Genomic DNA, 26,361 nt, shown 5'->3' with positions numbered 1-26,361 from the left:
GGAAAATATTGAACCTAAAGAAAAAATTATAAGAAGTTAAAAGTTTCGTTATTAAATTTTACACAATATTTCGTTAGCTAGAAATTGAAAATTTAATGTTTATTGTTGAAAAAATAGCAATAATTGGAAAAAAAGTACAAAAAAATGAAGTTAATCCTTTAAATGTTTTCGACTTTCTAAACTTGACTTACAAGCTCCATATTCCGCTTAGAAAAACTTTCTGATATGTTTAAAACGTGTGCTAAATTTTGTTAAGATCAGTCAGATATAGGTTTTGCATAATAATTTTGCAACCCAGCCTACTGGAAAAAAATCGCAAATTTTCAAATTTATAGTAGGCCCTAAATAAGGCCCTCAGATAGTTGCAATTTTTTTTAAACATAAAAGAAGGCTCACACTTTCAAACGCTTTTTGTAAAATTTAAATCAGTGCACTAGGAGAGCCTAGAAAATTTTTTAAAGTTTTAAGCATTCTTTAGGCTTAAAATTAACAAATAAACAAATGGAATAACTTAACAAGCTTTACACATATCAATTTCAAACTTCATACACTTGAAGAACATTAAAAGACGCCACTTAAAAAAAAAGATACATTCGGCTTACTGGTTGCCGAGATATTAAAGGTCAAAGTTGGCATACATTTGCCGTGTAACCATAAGTGATAGAGGGCTCCTTTTTAAACAAATACCCTCGTCTTGTCAAGTACTTTTTATATGAAAAGTTTTACGTAATGCGCTTAATGCAACATCCATAAAAAACACAAATAAAAATCGTTTTCGCTTAAATTGTCGCTCGAAATGCATGAGAGGTGGTGGTGGGGGACATTCACTCGAAATGTGAATCGACGAGTTCAAAATTGGGAAATTTGCAATAAACATGTAATTGCATTTTTTTTTCATGCATTTTTTTTGAGCTTGCAATTTATACATTGAAGTAAATTGTCACTTTTAGTAAACAAATATGTATTTATAAATTGTTAATAATTTAAATTGTTAAAACAAAGGCGAACGAAAAAAAAATTTTTTTTCATAAATAAACTTTATTTTGACTCAATCTTCAATAATTTTTTTTAAAGTCTTTTTCTTTTTTTGGAAGGACAAGAATCTTCAGGTCTGACCTTGACCTTCAATATCTCGGCAACCAGGAAGCCGAATGTATCGTTTTTTTTTTTTAAAAGAAGCGTCTTTTAATGTTCTTTAAGTGTATAAATTTTGAAATTGATATGTTTAAAGCTCGTAAAGTTATTCAATTTGTTTATAAGCCTAAAAAATGTTTAAAACTTTAAAAAAAATTTCTAGGGCCTCATAGTAAACCGATTTAAATTTTTCAAAAAGCGTTTGAAAGTTTTAGCCTTTTTTTATATGTAAAAAAATTTGCAACTATCTGAGAGCCTTATTTAGAGCCTACTATAAATTTGAAAATTTGCGATTTTTTTCCAGTAGGCTGGATTGCAAAATTATTATGCAAAACCTATCCGACCGATCTTAACAAAATTTGGCACACGTTTTAAACATATTAAAAGGTTTTTCTAGGCGGGCTATGGAGCTTGTAGGTCAAGTTTAAAACGAAAACATTTAAAGGATTAACTTAATTTTTTTGTAATTTTTTTCCAATTATTGCTATTTTTTCAACAATAAACAAAACATTTTCAATTTTTAGCTAACAAAATATTGTGTAAAATTTAATAGCGAAACTTTTAACTTGTTATAATTTTTTCTCTAGGATCAATATTTTCCGAATTATAAACGAAAATAGGAGCAAAAAAATGAGAAATTTTAAATTTTTTTCAGATTTTGTTAAATAAAAACTTTCGCACAGGGTTTGCGACTGGCGCATATCATGATTATTGATATTGGGCACATCCTGAAGTGATTCCAGGAAAAAAATAGCTTCCTATGGAAAATGTCCAATCCAAACAGATCCCGCCTAGACTATTATGGGAAAATGATCGCTTCCATACAATTAATGTGTACTAACTTCCTAAGTTATGTTTTGTACTTAAGAAGGGTCTGCAAGAGATAAGTAGGTACAACTAGTCTTTACATTAAAAAAAAAAATAAAATCTTGTTGAATATCCATGGTTAAGCAAAGTAATATTGTTTTTAATAACGACAGTTTCTATTATGTGTCCTATTTTGTTATATCTACTAGATCCTTAAAGTGGATTGTATCCATTTATATCTTCCATTAAATTCTTAGGCGATGTAATTTGATGGAATATGGATTATATCTTATGTACTTATATCAGTATTCAGTGGAAAATAAATATTACAGATGTTAGTTTTGGCAGTTTTTATGGTTACTGCTACTACCTCGAGGTATTAAAGGTATTTGTCTAAATTCCAAATTATTATTAACATAAATTAAGGCTCCTTCAAAAGGTTTTTTAAAATCACATATGTTTTTATGATACCTTTAAATGCGTTTAATTCTACCAATTTTTGGTCAGTAAAATTTGTTTATTGGAGACATATTATAGTGTTTAGTAATTAATAATTTGAATATTTCTAGTTGTGTATAATAACCGGTTATATTTCACTGAAGTATAGACATTTTTGTCCTATATGTTAATTTTTATTCTTGTACTTGATCACTGTCTCATTCAGAGGAGGTATTTGTATCCAGCAATTTGGATATTTTACGGTTAATTTTTGTGGCGCGTATTTTCATTATTTTTTCATTGAACAGAGGGTAGATTTTGCCTAATAATTTATAGTAACCACTTAATATCTTTTGTAAAAGTTTAAGCAACGCACAATGGGTCGGGTCAACCATACGCGTTTTCAAACAAGTGTATAGTTTCTTGGTAATTAAGAGCATTTTCGTTTGCGTCATCTTCAAAAAATTGTTTAGTTGGCTCCATCAATTTCTGTATATCAGTAAGATCTGTTGTTGGGATAGTTAGTCTCTTCTTTTTTAAACGTGTATCTTAAGCAGACTGTATAAACTATTCAGGAGTTTCGAGTGGTGTAACTGGTGTTTCGGTAAAAACTCTTTTGCTCTGTGTTTGTAGTATAGGTTCTGCGCTAATTTGTAAAGTGAACAGTGATTCAATGGTTTCTGATCCCGGTTTATTAACGTTTATATCTTTATCTGTAAGCGGGTTATCAATTTATGACCTTGGTTTATTTACATCTACATCTTTATTTTTGTGTTATTTAGATTGAGTGTCTCCTACAAAATAATTTGGTTTTGAATAGATTTATGCTGAATGGTGTGTTACGACAATTATAATGTAGGCTGTAGTTACTGTATTATTTATTATTGAACTAAAGTCTAAAGTGCTTTTGAGGACAGTTTGAGGCGATATGGATAATATTTTTTAAATTACGGATACTTAGTACGTTTTAAAATTTGGGACGAGATGTATCAATTCTAAGGAACGATATGGTAGACATAAGTTATGTAGTTCTGTTTCAAGAGTATTATGTGGAATTGTTGGGCGTACATTAAATAATATTAGTCGTTCACTAGGAGTAATTTATCTTCTTCTTTGTATTATTTGATTGTCTACTTTGATTATTCCTTGATCAAAATTGATAAATTTGTTAAATAATCTTCTTTAGATAAATAAATGCAAATCCTATTATTAGCTAAACGTGAAAAAAACATTATACCTTAAAGATATATTTAATCGAAGTGACACAAGGTTATCATTGAATTTTACATTTTCTAATGAACTAATTAGAGATTAAGCCGGTGTAAACACAAAAAAGATAAGAAATTCTTGTTTGTATTTGAAACATTCGGAGGTTCTTCTTTTGTTGTCAAATGGCTATTTGTTGTTATTACTAATAATTATTATTATTACATAATCTGATTTTCAGAGCCTCTGATGTAACTTCTACTCAGGAACTTCACTAACTCACCCTTGTAATTTTTTAATGAGTATATTTAACTCAAAATTCACTTAACTTAATAGCCGATATTTTCCTACTATCCTGGTTAACTTCTAGGTCAGGAATCCCGGTATTGATAATCTCTTAATATGTAAATAATTATTTGATGTTCTGTATAGCAGCTGTACTGAATTTATTAATTTAGCGTATAGCTACATCACAGTTAAGTGTACAATTAAAGAGGACAATACATTACAAAGACCAAATAATAATAATTAATTTTTACAAATAAAAATTAAGTTAAAAATTATATTCAATCTACTCTTTGGTCGCAACTAAGAAATCAGACGAATTGCCACTCTATGTTGTTTAATCGTTTGTCTATCTGCATCACAATCGCAGTTTGGAGAGCATATTTTGCCCCACCTAAAAAGTAAGTCAGAGCAACTGCCACAGTGTGCTCTGATTTTGTTGAGTGTGGTACAGATTCCTTGGTTGGTAAAAACCCTCTGGCTTGCTGGTAATACATGGTATATTCCGGGTGACAGGCGATGCATTTTTCTCCCAAGCTTCTCGCCAACGATTTGATATCTTGAAATTTCTTTCAGTTAGACTTCCAATAGCTGTTTGCTGAACAAAGCTTATTTATGATGTCTCTGCAGGTGATACTAACCTGGAAGTGGAGCACTTTCTGACAATTGCATATTGTTGGCGAGCGTATGATGGGTTATGTGGCTTAGTGCTGGTAGTCAGCATGTTGGTGTGGCCTTTATTGTGCCCGATATAATACGTAAATCCTAGTTTAGTTGACGTCAACACGTTTGGTGTATGGACTGTTGAGCCACGTCGGTGCACAATACTCCAAAACGAGATACACGAGTCCCAGTACCGCATAACTTTTGCAGAATTCTTAGACTCTCAGAATAGTTCGTGTTTTAAGTTTTGCAGTCGTCTTTATAATATTTTTTTTAATCCTTATCGTTATTAATTTGGTGTGTCAACTAGATATTTTGGGTGTTTAGTATGGTTAAGGAGTTAATTTTTAAAGTGGATTTTTATTTGCTTGTTGGCCAGTCTGCTGTTTAAGTGAAAGCACAACACTTCCGTTTTGGCAGCGTTGGTTTGTAATGGCCTGTTGCAGAAATATCTTTCGAGGGTAGCTAGGTCGTTTGTTAATACTTACTCAGTATTTCCTAATTCCTTATGGCTCGTAGAAATCGCCCAGTCGTCTGAATATACAAACTTCTTTAATGTGTTTTCGGGTATATCTGCTATATAAAGGCTAAATAGTGCAGTAAAAAGCATCGATTTTTGCGGGAGGCCATTGTTTAGATTCATTCGGATACTATTCTTAACGCCCACGATGACTTGTAAATTTCTGTTGCAATATCTTAGCAAAATTATTGTTGCTCATTCTTAGCGCTCCACACGATATCTTACACTGCTGATAAATCAATGAAAACGGTAGATATGTTTAGTTGTTTTTGAAAGCCTGTTTTTACGTAGTTAGTCAGTGCTAGAACTGGGTCTGTGCAGCTGTGGTTTTGTCGAAATCTTGCTTTTTCCACAGGTATATGTTGCAGTATTATTTTGCTAATTCTACTGTATAGCATTCTACATTATATATATTCCAACATATAATAGGTATATGTTGTTATATTGTTTGGCTAAGTCTATAATATAATATGTACTGAATAAAAAATATACCTTACATAACAGAGTCCAAAAAACTTGTAAATTTGCTTGTTTATTGAAAGTTAAAAACCGGTATAATTATTGTGATATTATATATTAAGAACAAAAGAACCAAATTCTTTAATTATTATATAAAAAAAATTAGATTAAATCGAAAAATATAAATCCAAAGTTTAAAATAAAACTCAATTAGGGACTTCATTATCCGCAACTAAATATAAATCCCCCGAAGCGCATGTTATTGGTAGTAATCATATAAAAGTTTTAATTTGAAAAGTTTACATAGCGACCAGTTTGAAATAACGTTTTTTTTATTTCGGTCAGAAGCGCTGCAAAAATGGACAGTAGCTAATCTGGATGCACATACAGATTCCTGTAACCTTTCTCATGCATTTTTTATAAATGCATTAAACAAATTTCATTTTTAATTACACGATCGAATTGCGATTTAAATTATTACCAGATTTAGTATATTTGTAGAAATACGTAGTTTATGAAGCTTATGAAAGTTTATGTATGAAAAAAAGTTAGATTTTATATACTTTCCGAGAATATGCATTTTATGTATTTGTTTTATTTAATCGTGTGATTAATTTTCAACTGATGTCATACTAAAAAAAAATAAAAAAGCAGTTTTTCGACCACCTAAAGCAAGCCTACAGAACATATAATAAAACTGATAATACGATAGTGTTAGGAGATACAAATGCAAGAATAGGACGAGAGCGAGATTTTATCCCTACTATAGGAAGCATAAGGGTGTGTACACATATGCGAGCCGAACTGTTTGCGAACTGCTCGTGAGCTGTTCGCGAAGAGTTCGTTGAAAATATGTTTATGTTCAGTCTATCCAATACCCTAAGTATCTAATAACAAACCGACAATTAATTTACCTCGTTATTCTAAACATTTCGGTATTTTGTTTAGATTATCTGTTATTAATTTCTCTCGTTACTTTTGAATAAGCCGCGCTCGTTCAGCAATTTTGTTTAAACGAATGATCTCATCGCACACTTAGCAGAAACAATTTATAGACACAATTTATAGTTCTGCGAACATTCTTTGTGTTCGTCCCAAAAACCGACAGGCGGTGGTTCCTGACGAGCAACGAACGAACAGCTCGCAAGCGGTTCGTCTCATCGTACAAATTAACGAATATAGCGTTCACAAACGGTTCGCGAACAGTTCTGCTCGCATATGTGTACCCGCCTTTAGTCTGCAGCCTAGAATCCGAATGATCAGATGTTACGTTTTTTCTGTCTTACTGTATGGCTGTAAAAATTTGACAATGGACTACGAAATAGAAACAAGAATAGATGCCTTTGAGATGTATATATACAGACAAACGTTAAGAATTCCATGAGTATAAAGACTTACTAATGTTAAGGTACTTCGTCGCATGTGTAAAAAAAACAATTACTAAGAATAATCAAAGAGAGGAAAATGCAATACTTGGGTCGTGTGTTGAGAGGCAAAAGATACGAATTACTTTAAATTATACTGGAAGGAAAAGTACAGGGCAAAAGATAAGTAGGAAGACGCCAGAACTCGTTGCTGAAAAACTTGAGGGGAGGGTTCGACCGCCCATCCGCAGAAATCTTTCGCGCAGCAGTTTCCAAAACTACAATTGCCATTTGGATCGACAACCTTCGAAAGGAAACGGCGCCATGAGAAGAAAAAGCATAGCATACACAACGTCAGTAATATTAATGGCTTACGACTGATAAACTTACTGATAAGCTGCAGCACTAAACATGACAGTCGCTAGTATCTATTCTAAACACAAGAATATACTCAATATAAACTGTATGGAGGAACAGTCTAGAATTAACGATGCCTATGAAATTGGTCCAACTAAGGTAGAAACTGATCTTGCTGCTTTTAGTTTCTTTCTTACTTCGAAGAAATTATTCACCTGCAAAAATCAAGGAAAAGTCACCAAAATTACTATTCCGTTGTCTCTCCAAAACTAAATTTTCGAAATATTACGACGTGTTCTGTGGGACTCGAAACCTCAAATTATTATAGTGATAACAACTGTAGCATGGTTCTAATTATTTTTCGTTCTAAAATATATAAAACAGATGATTAATTTTTGTTTCTAGATGAATTAGGATTTCCCCCGATAGTTGCGGTTACAGAGGATTGACTTGAAGTAAACGAGCCTTTTTTATGTAGAAAAATATACCACAATTGCTAGGTATGACCGTCCAAGTTCAGCGTATTGTGGTACCCTAATTTTTTGTATATACAATCATTTCTTTCCTAGAACAAAAAATGACTTTCTGTTAAATACAACGCCTGTATAGAACCTTCACTTCAAAAATCAAATTAATTAAATAAGGTGTACAATGCCTGAATTTGAGTCCGCTAGATGCAAAACTTTGTATTTACTGTATAAGTCAAACTGAGTTATTTGCAAAAAACTGATAAATTTTGCAAAAAACCTTAGACATAATAAATGGCACTTTTTTGTGATAGATAAATGCTTAATTAGGTAAAATATAATGATTTTTTTCTTACAAAAGTTATTGGGTTTGCTAGAAAAGGAAGAAAAATTTGAAAATACCGAGTTTTGCAGGTGAACTATGTAAATACAGATTTATGCAACTAACATTTGCAAATACATGATAATAGTCAACCATTAATGATATTAGTGGTTGTTATATTAGTCTGTTTTCTAAACCTAGTGTGTTAGGAATAAGGAAGAAAGCACGTGGAAGTAAACTTTTAGTGAAGTTTATTTTTATCCAAAGTACAAAAGGTATTACAAATTATAATATGTATATATTTATATTAATTCCTAAACTCTAAGTTCCTCTGGGTCCTCATCATCAATATGATCATTTTCTGCAGCACTCTCGATATTATTTGCTTGTACGCCAGTATCTATAATTTTATAAAATTTGAGATCCGGCTGGTCTCTTCAATTTTCACCAAAATGGTTTCTAAGGAGAGTGCCTATGGACGATTTATCTCCTTTCAATGAACATTCAATCTGTTGTAACTTTGGTTTCAATAAAGAAATCTTTTTCCCTTTTCGTATTATAGACTTGCTGAACCCTATGTCAGAACGATAAAATATTTCTCCCATTACCGTAGCCATATAATCTTTGTCCTTAGAAAATATAAATCGTTTCGTTGCATTACATTTAAAATGCCACTGGGAAGGTTTTTTAACAACAACGTCACTCGTCTTTCTCCAGTCTGATATCTGCCAGTCTTTACCAAGTCTCAGCACCTTTGAGTGTTTTCCAATTATGTCTTCATATTTTTTTCTGTTTATTACAACGTTCTTCTTTTTTATCTCCCTTTCTATCATACCGAAAATCCTATTTGGTGGCAAAAAGGAATTACCAACAACAAGAAACGTAAACTCCACTTCCTTGATGTGACCAGGTGCTTCATAAACCAACCAGTAGATTATCATAGACATCATCGTGCTATTTTTGTTCTGTCCACCACATCCATCTGCAAATAGGTGAACTTTTTCGATTTGATTTTTAAAGTTGAATTTTATGAGAGTATCATGTACAGCAGAGGCAACAGCATTTGAATCTTTTGGATGTTCAAACTCCAGCCACACATATGACGTCACATTTGCAGAAGAAAGATGGGATTTCGAATTTCCAGCCACGATGGTGAAATTATAAAATTTATTTGCTGTGAGAAATAAGCCGCCTGGTCGGGAAGCTTTGGCAAAGAAAGATTTTTTTGACAATCAAAAGAAAATATTTGTATGTTATGATTTGATTCATTTTTTAACAAAGAATAAAAGGCTTTAGCTCTTAACGTATGAACTCTCTGCTCTGTTATAACCTTTAACTTTTCTTCTTCTGAATTTTCTTTTCTCAAAATTTCCTTCGCTCTAAGACACGCAGAACAAGCATCTACTAAGGGAGTGCCGAATGATATGTTGTAGTGTTCATTAACGTATGTTCGGAAATATGATAACTTTACGGAATGATGTGGATGACGTTGACAATACATTCTGTAAAGCTTTGTAAAATTCAGATTACATGGTAAATACAATCTAGTCGATCGTCCTCTATTATAATGACTCTGCACCGTTTAAACGCCCCATAAATGTTTGGATAGATAATTTTATTGGATCAAATCTACCTTTTGTTGTATCTCCCCCTCTTGGTATTTCACCCCAGATAACAAACGTTCTTACAACACGCTCTATTCTTTCAGAACTTAAATGAGTTATTCCAAGAAAAATGCTGTCTTGCATACTCTTAAAAGTCCACCCTCTACTGTAGCAACAAAATATTTAATTGAAATTCCATGTAGGTTTGTACCTGATCTCTTGGGCTTTTGACCTTCACAAAATTTCAGCAAAAAAATATCTTGTTTTATTTTGTCAGTTTTTGAATACAGATTATTATGGAAACGCTGAATGTCTCGTATCTTTAAATCTATACAACAATACACTTTCTTTGTATGGTTACAGGTGGGAAAACCGGGTAAATCCTTAGGTTTATGCCTAAAAATATTGACAATAAGTCCCAAACCTATCTAGTTAATTGTAGACACCTTTTACCTCTTAAGTTTCATTACATTTCGTTTCCATTTTTCTGTTTGTACAACTCGTTTTCTCCCTTTTCCTTTTTCACAAGGTCTAATATGCACATGAGGATCCATAATGTTAATTATTTGCAATAAACTTGGTGTTTTTAGTACTCAAATAACAAACAGTGAAACCGGTAATGGCGAATGATGGAATAATTGACATGTGCACATGAGACGTGTCATGTGACTTAAATAATGTAAGCGATTGGCCATTTGCAATTACACAGTTATGCAACTGGCATAGGCTGACAAATACAGAGTTTTGCGTATGCCTTTTTCTTAGTAAATACCTTACTTTGCTGTAATCTCTACTAAGATTTCTAATGCCTTTTTCTTAGTAAATACCTTACTTTGCTGCTAAATTTCTACATCAGCAGATAGCTATAACATGTGACAAATAACTGTCAGCTAAAACTCAATTTTTACAATTTTTGCAAATACAGAGTTTTGCATCTAGCGGACTCGTTTCCTAACTCTTCGAAAATGTTTGTGTACCTATAAACTTCCGTGCTTTTGTATATATAACAATGTATATAAATCGAACTTACCGTTATATAATTTTTTATTTTTTCTTTCCTCCCGATTGAAACACTTTCCTAGGCTTTCCTACTTAGTAATAAAATTAAAGTGGTTGTACATATTTGATATATAATATGAGATATAAGATAGAAATACAATTTTATTACCAGATAATATTTGCAAAATATAAAATAAAATTCTATTATAAACAGACGAATGAAAATAAGGTTTGTGCAGTATAGTAGATATATTCTGTCGCTAAAATAGAACTATCTCAGATACTTGCTTAAAAGCACTTATAATATTACAAAACATATTGTATCATACTTCGCTAGAAACTCACGGAGATATAATAAATACGGAATTTCCATTATTGCTATATTCTTATTACATCTCATAAATGCTTCTAGTAGAATTATCTCACATTACATTAGTTCCATGAATAATACAATGGTATACATAAATTCAAAAAGGTATGCACTGTTTCACAGTTAGTTGGCAAATTATTTGGAAACTAAAGTCGAAAAATGGGGATATAAACAATAGTGAACTACCACAATTTATATAAATGCTAGAAAATAAAAACGTTATATATAAAATATATCAATAAATTATATTTGTCTACTTTTGAATGTGGGTTAGTTAATTTTCCATTCATTCTAATAAAGATAGACGGTTAAAAATACCAAAAAAAGCCTTGGTAAGCCTATAAGATCGGTAAAGAATGTTCCTACTAAAAAATTCTTAATTCAGTTTATCTTCTGAGATTTTCAGCAGTTACCCTTCTCAAGCAAGAAGCAAGATTTTCGTAGAATGGATGATATGCAGGAGGAAATAAAGAACGTAATTAATGCAGATCGTTCTTTCTTAAATCACTAATTAAATTAACTAAATATTATTAAAAGAAAAATCTATATCAATAGAATATGCGTATATTGTCCCATCTTGCATTAATTACAGCCTGTATGCATTGGGACATACTTTTAATTAAATTACATTCTGGTTGATGTTATTCTATTCTTCCAATAACAATTCTCGTTGCTTCTGAGCAATTCTTGGAGAAGGTTTATGCCTTCTCAAAATATTCTCTGACAACTCTAACAGTGTGGGGTCTAGCATTATCTTGCATGAAAATGACAGTTTCGCATATAATAGTCATGAAAGGCATAACAAGATTATCTAAACCGTCTGAAATGTATCTGTAATCCGTAAGGGAGCTATTTTCGTATGAAGACTAACTACGTGCGTGCTTGTTAAGTAATTGCTGCCGATACCATAACCTAAATACCGCCAAATTGGAGTCACTCATTAATACAAGCCACAGCATACCTTTCTCTAAGTTTTCTCCATACCCGACGACTGGCCCATTGAGATAAAAACGCGACTTATCTAAAAACAGTACGTTGCTCCAATTTACATTATTCCAATGGAGGTGAGTCTGGGCAAATATTAATCTTGCTATCCGATGCCGTTGTAATGGTGGGCCTCTAGCCATCTTTCTGCAAGATAATCCAGCAGTTCGAAGCCTTCTTCTAACGGTCCATTTACTAACATTTATATTTCTCAACTCTTAAAGTTGATTTCGTAAGAAAACCGCACAGGCTCTTCTATGTCGCAAACTAGCGGACACCAGAAACCGATCGCGTCTTTGGTACACATTTCGAACTGCACATAAACTCCTTTTAACAATTCTTACAGTTTCGCATTGTCCGCAGCCATTTTGTATCAATGCTATAATTCTTGCCACAGTAAGACCGTCTAAAGGCATTATAACTCATTAGATATACACCATTACCAATACACTGTACCACAGATAGCTTTTACACAAAAAAAAAAACACTTAATTGAAAAATTCGCAATTAACTGTAAAGGTTCCACTAAAGTGGATGCAGATATTAAAAAAAAGCTGACAGATAACAACAACAAACGATACATCATAATTTCTAGGAAAGCAATATATCAGTGCCTACTAAGAAACTGAAACAATCCAAAAATTACTAGGTACCTCAAAACCTACTACTACCTAAATTTTTTGTCCGCTAGTATGTATGTATACATATAATAATTTAAGTTTTGTTCTTGAACATTAATATATAATATTCTTTAGTAAAATTTCTTGGGCTTAGATTAAAAAAAAAGATTGTCTATGATACTTATATATATTTATTGACTTTTTTCGACGTTTCGGCAGGATATCCATGCCATTTACATAAATTTATTACTAGCTTTTAAAATATTACAATAATGCATACCAAGGTTGTTGGTTAATATTACAAACTTTTTTTCCACGAATCATTCTTATGTATCCATCTTCTCCCCAAGATTCACCCAGTGAGTTTCTGACTATCCAATAATCTGTTCCATTATCAGTACCGTAACCGACAGCCAAAGCCCAGTAGTTGATAGCATATCCGGTGCAAGTGGAATCATCGAAAATACCACCTTCATACAATTGCCAATTTTCGTTGACAGAAAGAGCAACCGCAACTGGGCCTACAGTTCCTGAAATAAATAATTAAGTAACAATATGATAATTTATAAATAATTGTTGAAAATATTGTACGCAAATATTTTAATCAACTTTTATAAGTTAACCACGGAATATTATACTTTAAGGGTGTTTAATAAATATTGCTTAAAAACAACCAAAATTATAATTTAACCAATGTTTACTTTATTAATAAAATTTATTATCTTGCTAAAAATATTATCAAAGTAAGTATAATCTCGCAGTCAAATACAGACACTCAAAAATGTTTTGCATATTATCTGTAACGCCACTGAACGTTTCTCATTTGAAATTTTTTGCACTGATTTTTTTTTGTCTACTAAAATAATGCATTTTATTGCTTTTATTTTGTTTCTTAATCGTCGCAAAGATTCTCACTATGCATATTGCGTTCATCAGTTGTAGTGAACAATATGAATAGACAAGTGATATCTGAGTTCAACAAAACTAGAATCGTTACTTTGATTAAGGAAGGCCACACACAAGTCGACGTTACTGTCCGGGTTGAAGTTAATCAGAGTGATGTGTCTCGGATTGTGAAAAAATATCGAGAGATGAATTCTGTTAGCGATCGTCGGAAAGCGGAAGACCCAAAATTACTACCAATGTCCAAGAACGCTTTTTAACGTTAACTGCCGGAAAAACCCCTCTATGACTGCCCCAGCTACTAGAAAAAAACTCCAGTAAGCTCATACTATTGTAATTTGCGATCAGACTATTAGAAACAGGTTACATTCGGCGAATTTATTTACAAAAAGACCATTGTTTGTACCAAAGCTTACGTTATAGCAGAAAAGGACTCGACTGAAATGGACCAATGACCATTTACAATAGCATGACAACAGATGGGGAAACGTGTTATTTTCTGATGAAACCAAAATTAGCCTTTTATCGGATAATCGCCGAATTAGGATTTGGAGAAACCCAAATCGACAGGATAGACTTAACCAAGCTGTCCAAATAGTCCCATATAAAGCTGGCTCCATAATGTTTTGGGGCGTCATTTGCTAAATAATAAAACTCCCTTAATTCCTATTGATGGTAACATGAATGGACAAATGTATGTTGATGCCATTCTTAGGCCTGTTGTACGCTTGTGGCGAGAAGCTGATGGTCCAGAATTTATTTGTATGAACGACATTGCACCTCCCCATGGTACGAGACATGTGGCAGATTTTTTAGAGACAGAAGATATCGTCAGATTACAATGGCCACCTTGCCCACCTGACCTCAATCCCATTGAGCACTGATGGGATATGCTCAAAAGAAAAATTTAATCCCGGCAGCTACCCCCAAGGGCACTACAAGCTCTTAGAATAGCAGTGATTGAAGAATAGGGCACGATGGACCAGAACTACATTAATACACTTATAAGAAGCATGGGACATCGCAGTCAGTCTTGCATTAATGCAAGAGGTGGAAATACGGCATATTAAGTATTAGTTTCTATATCTGTACTTATTTAAAAAAATATATATTTATACCTAATACATATTAAAAATAATAATAATAAATTGTTAATCGTTTAAATTTTGTTTATTGTTTTTTTCAAAACATACAATTTTATATATATATATATATATATATATATATATATATATATATATATATATAATAAAGTATTTTGAAAAAAAAAAATAGATTTCACCAGATTTGGTGGATAATTTTGAAAATATTCCATTATGCAAAACATTTTTGAGTGTGTGTATAATTAGATGTTTAAGACAGAAGTGATGGCGTACCAAATTATGTTTTTCGACAATAAAAACTTTATACACGTGGAACGTAAATAACTAGTGTTATTCATCAGTTATACTATTAACCAATACCCAGAAACATCTACTCAATTGTCCAACAATGTCCTTCCCTAGAATACAAAGTTAAAACTTTACTCATCATCAGTCGTTTTGAGTCCACTGCTGGACATAGGCCTCCCGTAAATTTTTCCAATGCATTCCATCTTGAGCACCCTGAATCCAATTGTGCTGAATGCGCTTGATGTCATCTGACCACCTTGTTGGAGGACGTCCTCGATTACGATAAGCATCGTGTCTAGGTCTCGATTCCAGAATTTTCTTCGTCCACCTTTCATATTTTAATCTGGCAACATGCCCCACCCATTCCATTTCAATGTTGTAATCCTTTGAACTGCGTCAGTAACACCAGTTTTTCTCCTAATTATTGTATTTGATACTCTGTATTTAAGGGATATATTCAGCATTGACTTCTCCATCGCTCTCTGTGCCACTTGTATTTTATTGATTAATTTTCTGGTAAAGGTCAATGTTTCTGCTCCATACGTTAGAACTGGGAGTACACATTGATCAAAGACCTTCCTTTTCAAGCACTGGGAATATCTGATCTAAAGACTTCTCTGAGTTTTCCGTAAGCCGCCGATGCCAGTCCTATTGTTTAGCTCCGTTGTTTGATTATCTCTTCGTAATTTAATCTCATGGTCCAGATATTTATAACTATACACCTGTTCAATTTGCGTGCCGTTAGTTGAGATGTTTTTCGCCAGTACTAGTTTGGTCATATATTGTGTTTTGGAGAAATTAATTTTAAGTTCAACTCGTGTACATGAGCTCTGAAGGTCTTGAAGAAGCTGGCAGGCATAATCTTCCCGGTCTGCAATAAGGACTATGTCGTCTGCAAATCTCAAGTTGTTCAGAAATTCTCCATTTATGTTGACTCCAATATTCTCCCAATTATTGTTTCTCATAGCACTCTGCAACAAAGCGGTGAATAGCTTAGGAGATATGGTATCTCCTTGCCTAATACCCCTCTCGAAGGGAAATGTATTTGTGTTGCCATAATACATTCTAACTGCAGCTGTTGCGCTATTATATATGTTCCGAAGAAGAGTTGTGTAGCTATGATCAATACTGCACTCTGTAAGAACTCTTAACCTGGAGGTATGCTGGACTGAGTCAAAGACTTTCTCAAAGTCTACAAATATTAATATCAATCGCTTGTTGTATTCTGTAACTTTCTCAATTTTTTTATACTAGTTCTAAACTACGTATAATTTCAACAATCCAGTACTTATAGTATTCATACTTGTTATTACCCTGCTACATTGGTAGATAACATATTGACATAAAAGCATAAAAGGCATAATTGACATAATTGGCATAAAAGGAATATATCTCTAGCTTACAACTCTGCCCCTAATAACTCTAATTCAGAAGTTTTGTATAGATCAATATCACATATAGAATATCCGTCAAAAAATATAGCCAAAATCTTAAATAGAATTTCAAACACAACTAGCCTTTAAATGTAAAAATATTAAATCTATTCTCTCACACAATAAAGATAAAATTAACAAATTATCAAAATGTGTCAATTATGTTGTTCTGCGGAGAATGTCCAGTTACTTATGTAGGGAGAACTGTGAGACCGTTAAAAATACGGATTAAAGAACACTTGCCAAATATTGATAAATCTAGCTTCCGTCATCATTTGCAATAGACTAATTACACTTTTTGACCCCAATGAGATAGTAGGATCCTACACAACATTCCTATTAACAACTATACAAAAACGAACTTATTGGAAGACCTACAAATCAGTAGAGAACTAAAAAGAAATCCTCAAAGCTGTGTTAATACTCAGATTAATTAAAGTTGCAAATTTGATCCTATTTTTAACAAATTTATTTAGTCCTAACTATTATTTTAGTTGATCATTATCCTATAATTTAATTGTTTATGCATTAATTTTATGTACAAGTTATTCGGGGAGTAAGTTTTTTTGGTATTTGTTCAAGTATATACCCACTTATCTAACCATGATTAAATTTATCATCACCCTTAATAAAGTGCAGTTCCAAAATTAGCAAATAAGACGTCTTCTGATTCTATTTTTTTACAATTTTCTTTTAGAATTGGTCAAAATTTATTGATTTAATTGATTGTTGATAATTTTTGGATATTTAAATCTTTACTTTTAAAACTTAACTTCAAAAGTTTATTATACATATGACAACTTCGTCATTTTCAATTTTAATTTGTTGACAGAGGTGGCTTAGGTTTGCTTCTACCTTCGTGATATTCCAATGCTCGACTGTCCTCGTGGTTTAACCAGGCAGCCATTGGTCTAATAAGCACTATTAAATGTGATTATTTAAAAAAGGGTTTTCAAAAATCCCTATAACAAAGGCTCTGGTCTTTTTAATGTGTCTTTTCATATTTTTTATGTTGGCAATTACATTTACTTGAGGTATTTATAACCTCGTATAAGAAGTAAGTTTTTTAGTCTTTGTAAATAATATAAGTGTTGTGTTAATAATAGTTAGATATTTTTCTTTATAAAAAGCTTTAAAGATGGCATGTGACATGCTGAAAGTACTTAGCTTACTTTAATAAAAAAATTGCACACTATCAAGTTTTTAAAAACATATACCTGTTGCCAGTTTGACCTATAAAACTGTCAATAACAAATATTATTGTGCATCATTGGACAAGTCAAAGCAAAAGATTAGTGGAAAGTGGCTCCATATGCAGAAGATATAAATGTTAAATTTTGCTTGGATTTGCTTTTCATCCATCTTATTCTCCTAAATTAAAATTCAGATGCTACGAAGAGATACAATTGACGAAACAAACGCTTATTTTTCAGAAGCTTCCCGAATCGTATTATTCGAATGTGGCATATGCGGCATATGGAATCGCTATGTTGAGATAAAAGGGAAAGAATTTCATATTAAGTGAAATAAAAAAATTTTCGGGATAATCATGTTTTTCTTTACAAATGGGGTTACTAATAAAACCACTAAGAAAAACCAAATAAAAAGACTTGAAGATTAAAGACCATAAAAGTCTTATTGAGTAAAACCAAAATTCTTAAAAAAACCTCTTCGACGCTCTAGAACCCATTCTAAAACCGTAAAAAAAATCAGGAGCTGAACTGTGTCCCATTCATAGATACCTTTTTTTTATTTACAATAAGATTCACAAATAGCCAAGTTCTAACTGCACAAGAAGTAGAAAATATGCATATATCATATCATATTAGGATCCGAAAATTCAATCAAGATTACGTCGAAAATGGACTAGAAATAAAAACAAAATATACACAAAATCGAATATCTGACAAGAGGACAAGATCCAGAAAAAACCTAAAAGTAAAGAAAAAAACTCCCGGAAATTAAAGGTGCTGGAGAACGTAAGTAACAAGATTCTTATTTTCAGTAAGCACAACCACATAGAAAGAAATAGTTCTAGTTGATTGACAATGAAATGTATCAAAAAAATGGACGGAGACTTTGGGATAGACATATTATTAGACATAATAAAAATTTTAATAATATGGTATGCACTATAATTTAACTTTATTGTTAAATTGCGTATTTACAATCTACACTTTACACAGAGGAATAAGTAAATGATCTGTTATGTAGTACATTAACGTAAGTTGGGTACCGTCTAAGTATTATTGCGTAGATCTTCTGGTCATCTCCTCCGTCTTTTTTCGAAAAATGATTGGGTAAATAAAATATTTATCAGCATGGTGTTTTGAACAGTAGTAATATTTGTATTTTATTAAATATTTCTTTAATATGTCCTTGATTAGTAGGATGTCCAGATCATTTTAAAATGTTTGGTTAGAAACATAGCAATGCGCTGTACTTATCGTACGGAGTATTTTGTATTGGAATGTTTGAAGTATCTTTGTATTTGAAGGTTTACTGCAGTACCGTAGTTCTATTCCGTACGCATAAGTACACATCAGTAGAGCTTTAAACAGAAGCAGTTTATTTTCAAGAGATAACTAAGACCTTTTGTTAAATATTTTTAACAAAAGGTTAAAGTTTATATTTTTTAGTTTAAGTTTTAGTTCTTTCCATTCAGTGTGCGTTTCAAATGTGCGTTTTTCATGTGAGTTTTTATCCAGATGTAATCCAAAGTATTTGACAACTGGTTTTATGGGAATGAGAGTATTATTGATAGAAACTTGTGGAGATCTGCTTGTTGTAAAAGTAATTTGTACTGATTTGCTGGCATTTAAATTGATGTTTCATTGCTTAAGCCAGTTTTGTAATAGGTCTAGATGATTTTGTACTTTTTTTGATGCACTATAATGAAATATAAAATATGAATCAGTAAACAGGGTATTAAAAGAAGAAAACAAACAAAACAAAAGGAAACTGCATATTTAAACTTGTATAAACTAAAATAAGTAAAGAATAGATGTCGAGAATCCTGTAAAAATTTAGTAAAACATAATATTACATCAGTAAACTGTATTCTTAAGGTATCTGTACATAGTATTTTGTGACTACATACCTACAATTTGCTTCAGTGAAATTTCGTTTTCCAGCACACTGGTTGGGTATGCTACTGACTCCAGTACTAGAGAACAGTTTTGACACGAACCTTCTGTAGCTGTATAGGGATAGTCACTTTCAGAACATATTCCATGGTCATGAATAAACAACAGAGCATAATCTGAATTTCCGTCTCGACATCCACGGTTATAATGGTATTCGGTAGAACAGTCTATTAATTGTTGCTCACTTAGAGAGATGTTTTGTTTGTTCTGAATAGCTATTTGTCCTTCAATAACCCCAGTCTAAAATATTTTAAAATTGAATAATAATATTTATATTTAATATAGATTTATAATAATAGTTTATATTATAAATAAAATGTCATGGATGCTTAGGAGTTTATTGGTGTTACGATTAAGACCGTTATCGAAAAATCGAAAAATTGAGTCAGCTACATCAAATTGTTTGTATTTTAAAACACTATACAAAAATAAAGAGAAAAGAATCAAAAATGGCATTAACCGCTTATAAAGTAGCATATAAATTTAGCCTAAAAATCAAAATCTATGAACAATTTATAACCAAAATCAGCAATGTCCTCTTGGACAATGAGAATCCTCGCAGCGACCATGTGATATACCACTAGGAGTCGGCTGGAGTCGTTATCGTTATAATTTATCGTAGTTTTCGATCAACCTAAGGGCCAAGCAGTTAATAATAACTTTTAAAAAACTTGTAGATTTAGACAAAAAGAACTTTTTTAACAAAATGCAACCGATTGCACAAAAAATTGTGTGTATGTTTGGAGAAACATGACACAAGGTAAATATTTTTTTTTCTACAGCACATATAAAAAATTTATAGACATTTATGGGAAGAATATGTAAAATTTTATAAATAATAATAATCCAATAGAGTCTTACCGCAGTAAAAGCCCAGCTCGATTTGCAACCTTCTAGTTGGTTTTTCACTCCTACTACTGCTCCTTTTTCGCGCCAATCTATTTCATCTGGAACGTCATCTGTAATCTCTACAGTGTTACTAGTTGTGGTTAACGTATCAGAAATTGGGTTTGTAATTCTGGAAATAAACTCTTCTGCAGTAAGGTCAGCAAACTGATTGATGCCTAAGGTGTATTCTACTTCACCATTTTGGTAGCGATTATTGTGTTCTTCAATTCTTTTTAGGTTATTAATAAATATGTTGAATCGGTAATTTTCTTTCGTAGTATCATAATTTTTATTATATAATTTCTAAAATAACAATATAAAGGGATATTAACAATACAAACAGTTTTTACGTTTTAAAAATATTTAATAATTTTATATCATTTTTTAAACCATTGATATTTTCTTTTAACCCTGATTTCAATAAATATTAAAATCTTGGTATAATAGTGCAATTATAATAAAGTTAACTACCAGTAAAAAATATAGGAAATCACAACCTGAATTTAAAATTTCTAAAGAACTCAAAAAGTATGATAAGTCATCACTAATGCAAATTTCTACGAAAATTAAATATGATTTTTTCTTTTTTTTCTAGAAGCAGTCTTTTCTACACTAGTCATATCGAAGATAATTGCCTTGCTGTTTATTTTCGATTACGTAGTATACAAGACCTCATACTTTGGCCAAAATATTGTATACAAGCTCTAAAACATTCTATACGCCAGTATATCCAGGTCTCTTTCACAAAACCATATCGAAACTTCTCAAGCTGCTTGTCTACTGAAGCTGCTTTATTGTGCTACAGGTTTGCCGGTACCAAATTTGGTGATAAAATTTTATTGAAACAGCATGAAGAAACGATTTTAAGTAATGTCAAGTACAAAAATTACAAAGGGTAAAATCTGAAGAACTTTGGGGGTTAATTGTTTGGACCATTTCTTTCGATCCATTAGTTTTCATAAGTATTCTTAATAAAATGACAAGCTGATTCACCAAAGTGAGCTGAGAAACCATCACGCGAAAAGTATAGGTTCTATCGGACTAAAAAAGCAGATAATTCCACAAGTAAATAGGATCAGCTTACAATTTAATCATAATATTATTCGTACAAAAAAAAAACGAGTCACAGTTACGCGTAACCGGGTCAGCTAGTTGTATTATAAAAAAAAGTCTTAACATAATTTATTTAACATATTAAAGTATCTTTTTATAATAAACTTACTTTAAACTGCTGCCATCTCCCTTCATTAGCAAGACTCTGTACAACAATCAGTAAAGTAACAAATATTATTGATTTCATTTTGTTTTCGCTGTAAAACAATAATAATTAACAATAATGTTGAAAATAGATAGGAAGAAATAAATATTTTTTGTTTTTAAATTTTATATATCAAAATTTTATGTAATTTGCACTATTATTCTTACATACCTATTTTATATATTTAATACATAAAAATAAAATAAATATTTTTTATAAGATTTGTTTATTTTCTTCTATTGGTATTCTAATCATTTTATTGTTTCCCGGCATTATCAATATTTCAAGTTTGTTAACTCGTCCCACTTTCGTTCTCGTCTATAATATCTTTCCAGCACTGCCTTGGCTTGTTCTTAATTGATTTTTGATAAGTAATGATAACTATGATTTGTCTTTATCTTTAAAGAACAGCATAGAGTTTGTCCATTTATCCCAAGTTATACACTGTTTCGTTAAAAACTCATTGTTAATAAAAACTATACGCTATTTGAAAATTATTGATCGCAGAATTTTTTGTGACATAGCTAATAATATTCAACAAATGTCATAAATGAGTGGCTAATAATTTTACAATCATTTTATATTTACTTATCTCAAATGTTGCAGTTCTTTTATTTAAACAAAAGTGTGGGTTTCTGTGGCATAAAATTGTACATTTTCATTCATTTCCGGTAAGATTTATTTTTCTGTCTGTTTAAATCTTTAATCATAACCTGCAGAATTGTTAGTTTTGTTATAATAGCGACAACCAGTAACATTAAGTAAACTCGTGTAACAAAAATAACAAAAACATTTAATACTACTAATAGTCTGATAGCAGGGTACTTTCTGTTTGAATGAAAATGTTTATATTTGGCAGTATTCTAACTTAGTAGATAGATACTTACTCTGCCAAACTACGAGAGCGAACTAGTATATGGTCTTTGCAGCGAACTAGTATATAATTAAAAGAGTTTTTTGACCTCTGGAGTGAATTTCCAAATCCAAATGTATCAAAATAAGAAAGCTCTTAAGCAACCGCCACCTAAGCGTTAACCTCCGATGGCGCGCTACGAAATGCTACGTACTCTCTACGCTACTTTACGGAGTTGATTGTGGACGTTAACAGCAGCAACTATAAAGAAGTTAGCGGCTCTAGAAATGTGGCTGTATCGACGCATACTGAGAATACCTTGGACAGACAGAGTGACCAACACAGAGGTATTAAGACGAATGGGTAAAGAGGTGGAATTGTTAACAACTGTTAAAAGGAGGAAAGCGTCACACCTGGGCCATGTGTTCCGTAATGATAAGTACAGTCTGTTACAGCTTATCGTGGAAGGCAAGATTGAAGGTAGGTTTGGACAGAAAGAAGAAATCCTGGCTGAGAAACTAGAGAGAATGGTTTCAAATACCAGAAGCTGCGAACATAATACATGCGGCACAAAACAGAGAAACCTATCGTTTGATGTTCGCCAACCTTCGGTAGAAAACGGCACATAAAGAAGGAAGAGTGAATTGCTCTAAATTTTAATAAGCCATGCAGGGGACATAAACATTAGCAGGTGTTTTCCTCTAATAGGACCGCATTTAAAATTATCTTTTCATTTGGCCAGAAGTACTATCTTGCAAAATACGAAATTTATATTTTCATTTTACAAAAATCCGAGACAAAGAACCTGATTGTTTTAAGTAATTACCATTTAAATGGGAATAAGCCACAATTAAAGGTTAAAGTGCGTTTATTAAGGTTTTAAATTCCACTTTGGAAATCGTTCTCAAAATACAAACATAAGTAAATTGATAATTACGTACTTTAACTTTTAATTGTGGCTTATACCCATTTAAATAGTAATTACTTGCCACATTATAGCATTATAGTAATTAAATGCCACAAAAAAATAGCTTCAGAATAGTACAGATTGTTTTAAGTTGATTGTCCACAATATTATACAGGACGAAAAAACCAAAAAATTATTTTTTTATATCATAAACAGCAAACAAATTTTATATACAGGGTGTTTTTAAAAAATATAAGTTTTATTTTTAATTTTGTTCTGAAGCTATTTTCTTGTGGCATTTTAAATTAATTTATATTTAAATGGGAATAAGCCACAATTAAAGGTTAAAATACGTTTATTGACGTTTCAATTTCCACTTCGGAAATTTTCGGATTTATAATAATAATTATAATTGTTAATATAGTTGCTTGTACGATTCCAAAAAGTTTAAATATTGCAAAACGGTTGCATGCTGATGTACTGGATAATATGTCACTATCATCAAGTGGTTTAAAATGTGTTTCAATTATATTTTTTAGTCGCCACATTTCCTTTTCCTTGAACATGTAAAATGCGGTTCGTTCATATTTCTGGTTTAATTAATGAAATTGAATTATAAAATAGATATATGGCATCTAAAAATTTAAAGGTGTTTTTTTTTTCTGCAGTATTAGTTTTAATATTTGCCCAGATAAGTCCAGAGGGTTTAACTTACAGTGATATTGAGAAAGTCTCAATAACAGTTTATTCTGGATGTTTTTCAATTCATGAATTACGTATTTATCATAAAAATTTGGCTGTTTTTACAATTTAAAGAAGCTGTACGTACTGTAAGTGCTTAAATGCTTTTGTTGCTATTTTCTCTATTTTACGAGAACTATACGGTACGTTGTCAAGAACAATGATAGATTTGTCTTCAATATTGGTAAGACATTAAAAATTTTCACCAATTTCCAAAAAATTGATCTCGATCTGACCTTCTTTTCATGGTAATCACCAGACTTATTTAAGAAACCCATTCTCGTTGCTAATTTGACAAATAATCTTTCTAATAAGTCTTTTAGCTTATCCTAAAAATTTAAAATATTTTTAAGTTGTGGGAGCTTTAAAATTGTGAATGTAATAAACTGCTTACAGGATTTTTTAATACCATTGTCAACCCACTTAAAAAAGCTTGTTTAGATGATTTGACTGTAGTCCTTACTTATATTTTAGATATAGTATGCCCAGCGTTCAACCATGTTTTATCCAGATAATAAATTTTGCGCTTCTCTGCTCTAAAAATACGTATTTAAAAGTATTCTCATCGTTACAACACAATGTCGTCTGTGTCTAATAAAAGAACGTTTCACCTTGTTTAAAACCGTATCCACGATTGGTATTTAAAAATTTCCTTCTTCTTCTTGCAGTACCGTCTCCTATCGGAGGTTGGCTACCATCACAGCAATCTTTACTTTGTTGGCTGCAGCTCTGAACAACTGTATTGAACTGCACCCATACCACTCCCTTAAATTTCGCAAACAGGAAATCCTCCTACGTCCCACATTTCTCTTTCCCGAGATTTTTCTTTGAGTCTAAGCAGAGAGTACTTTTCTCCTCTCCTAATGTGGCCCAGATATTCCAGTTTATTCGTTTGTATGGTTTTTATGACTTCGCATTCCTTCCCCATCTTAAGCAGAACATCTTGATTTGTTAATCTTTCTGTCCTTGGTATTTTCCACATTCTTCTGTGGAAAAAAATTCCTTTATAACCGTAAATACACTTCGATCACAAAATCCAACTTAACTCGCCAATTTTTTTTTAAATATCTCCAACCACTAACCTGGGACTTTCTATTGTTTTCTATTTAAATAGATTTAAAATTATTTATTTTACTTAACCGCTAAGAGGACTTTAAGTAGTTCTTTTTCCAGAAGGACTCCATGTATTTTCAATTAATTCATCAGCAAAATCAGTGGACGACATTTTTGTTTTCAATAACAGTAATCACTTATATAGTTTAAAGTCGTTATACAGATAAAAATAAATACTTAAAAACGACAAAAATATTACTAAATCGTGATTAGTGACAAATAGATTCAAAATAAAACACTTCAATACCAAAATATTAAATCTGGTCCGACGAAGGTCCTCTGTTAGTTACCGACGAACTCGACTAGCAATTTTTCCGACATAGTAGAGATGGTTATTTTATTAATATGATTATTTTTTTTAACTATGTATTCAGTAATTACAATAATTTATATACTGTGCAATAAAAACTAATAATCGGAAAAAAAATTGATTAGGTGATCTTAATAATATACTATTACTATAGGAACGAGTAGATAAATTTGAAACATCTTTAACAATTAAAATACAATTTTATCGTTGTTTACACGCCCTGCATCGTTTATTGAAATTTAGTATTATAGTGTGCTTCGAGTATTCAGCGAAAAATTTTACATAAGATAGAATAGTTTCTAACTATCCACCTTTCGATGCATAAAGAAAGGTACCCTGCTGATCCAAAAAACAAATTTTCCGTTCCATAGAAATAATAAAAATAAATACAAAAGGCTTTTAAAAAATAAAATTATATAGAATTCAGAAAATTCAAGTTAAAACAAATATAAATAAACCTTGGATTTACACCGAAAAAGAAAAAATATATTACCTACCTCAGCACAAACTTTTCCAAATTTAATCAAGAGAATGTTCGTCTACAGCTGATACTAAAAAACAAAACTATATCTTATCTGTACAAATAATTTTATCTCAAAAATTAAAATTATATCTATCGATATACATAAATAATTCAATTTAAAAATAAATATTTACATCTGCAAATTTATAGTACTCTAATCTAATATTGAGTTTCATATTACTTACTCAAAGTGCAAATAATAAATACATTGATTTTCTTGACAAATATTATATGATGTGTAGTGTATGTATATATATATATATATATATATATATATATATATAAATATATGTATA

The 26,361-nt window shown here is 31.4% G+C and overlaps 2 protein-coding genes across 2 annotated transcripts in view; one reads left to right on the top strand and one right to left on the bottom strand.

The window, feature by feature from the left end:
* Positions 1-26,361, top strand: part of LOC140437476 (uncharacterized) — a 411,556-nt gene that overhangs the window by 20,046 nt on the left and 365,149 nt on the right. The gene's annotated exons all lie outside the window — the stretch shown is intronic.
* On the bottom strand, positions 12,768-26,117 carry LOC140437477 (cathepsin L-like proteinase). Its single transcript, XM_072527027.1, has 5 exons — positions 26,040-26,117; positions 21,583-21,670; positions 20,334-20,663; positions 19,427-19,712; positions 12,768-13,129 (listed from the first exon to the last, which is right to left on the bottom strand). The coding sequence occupies exons 2-5, from the start codon at positions 21,658-21,660 to the stop codon at positions 12,864-12,866; spliced, it is 960 nt and encodes a 319-aa protein (XP_072383128.1). The 5' UTR covers positions 21,661-21,670; positions 26,040-26,117; the 3' UTR covers positions 12,768-12,863.

Source organism: Diabrotica undecimpunctata, chromosome 3 (genome assembly GCF_040954645.1).
Source record: "Diabrotica undecimpunctata isolate CICGRU chromosome 3, icDiaUnde3, whole genome shotgun sequence".
NCBI classification, from domain to species: Eukaryota; Metazoa; Arthropoda; class Insecta; order Coleoptera; family Chrysomelidae; genus Diabrotica; species Diabrotica undecimpunctata.
This window is presented reverse-complemented; position numbering and strand designations above follow the sequence as displayed.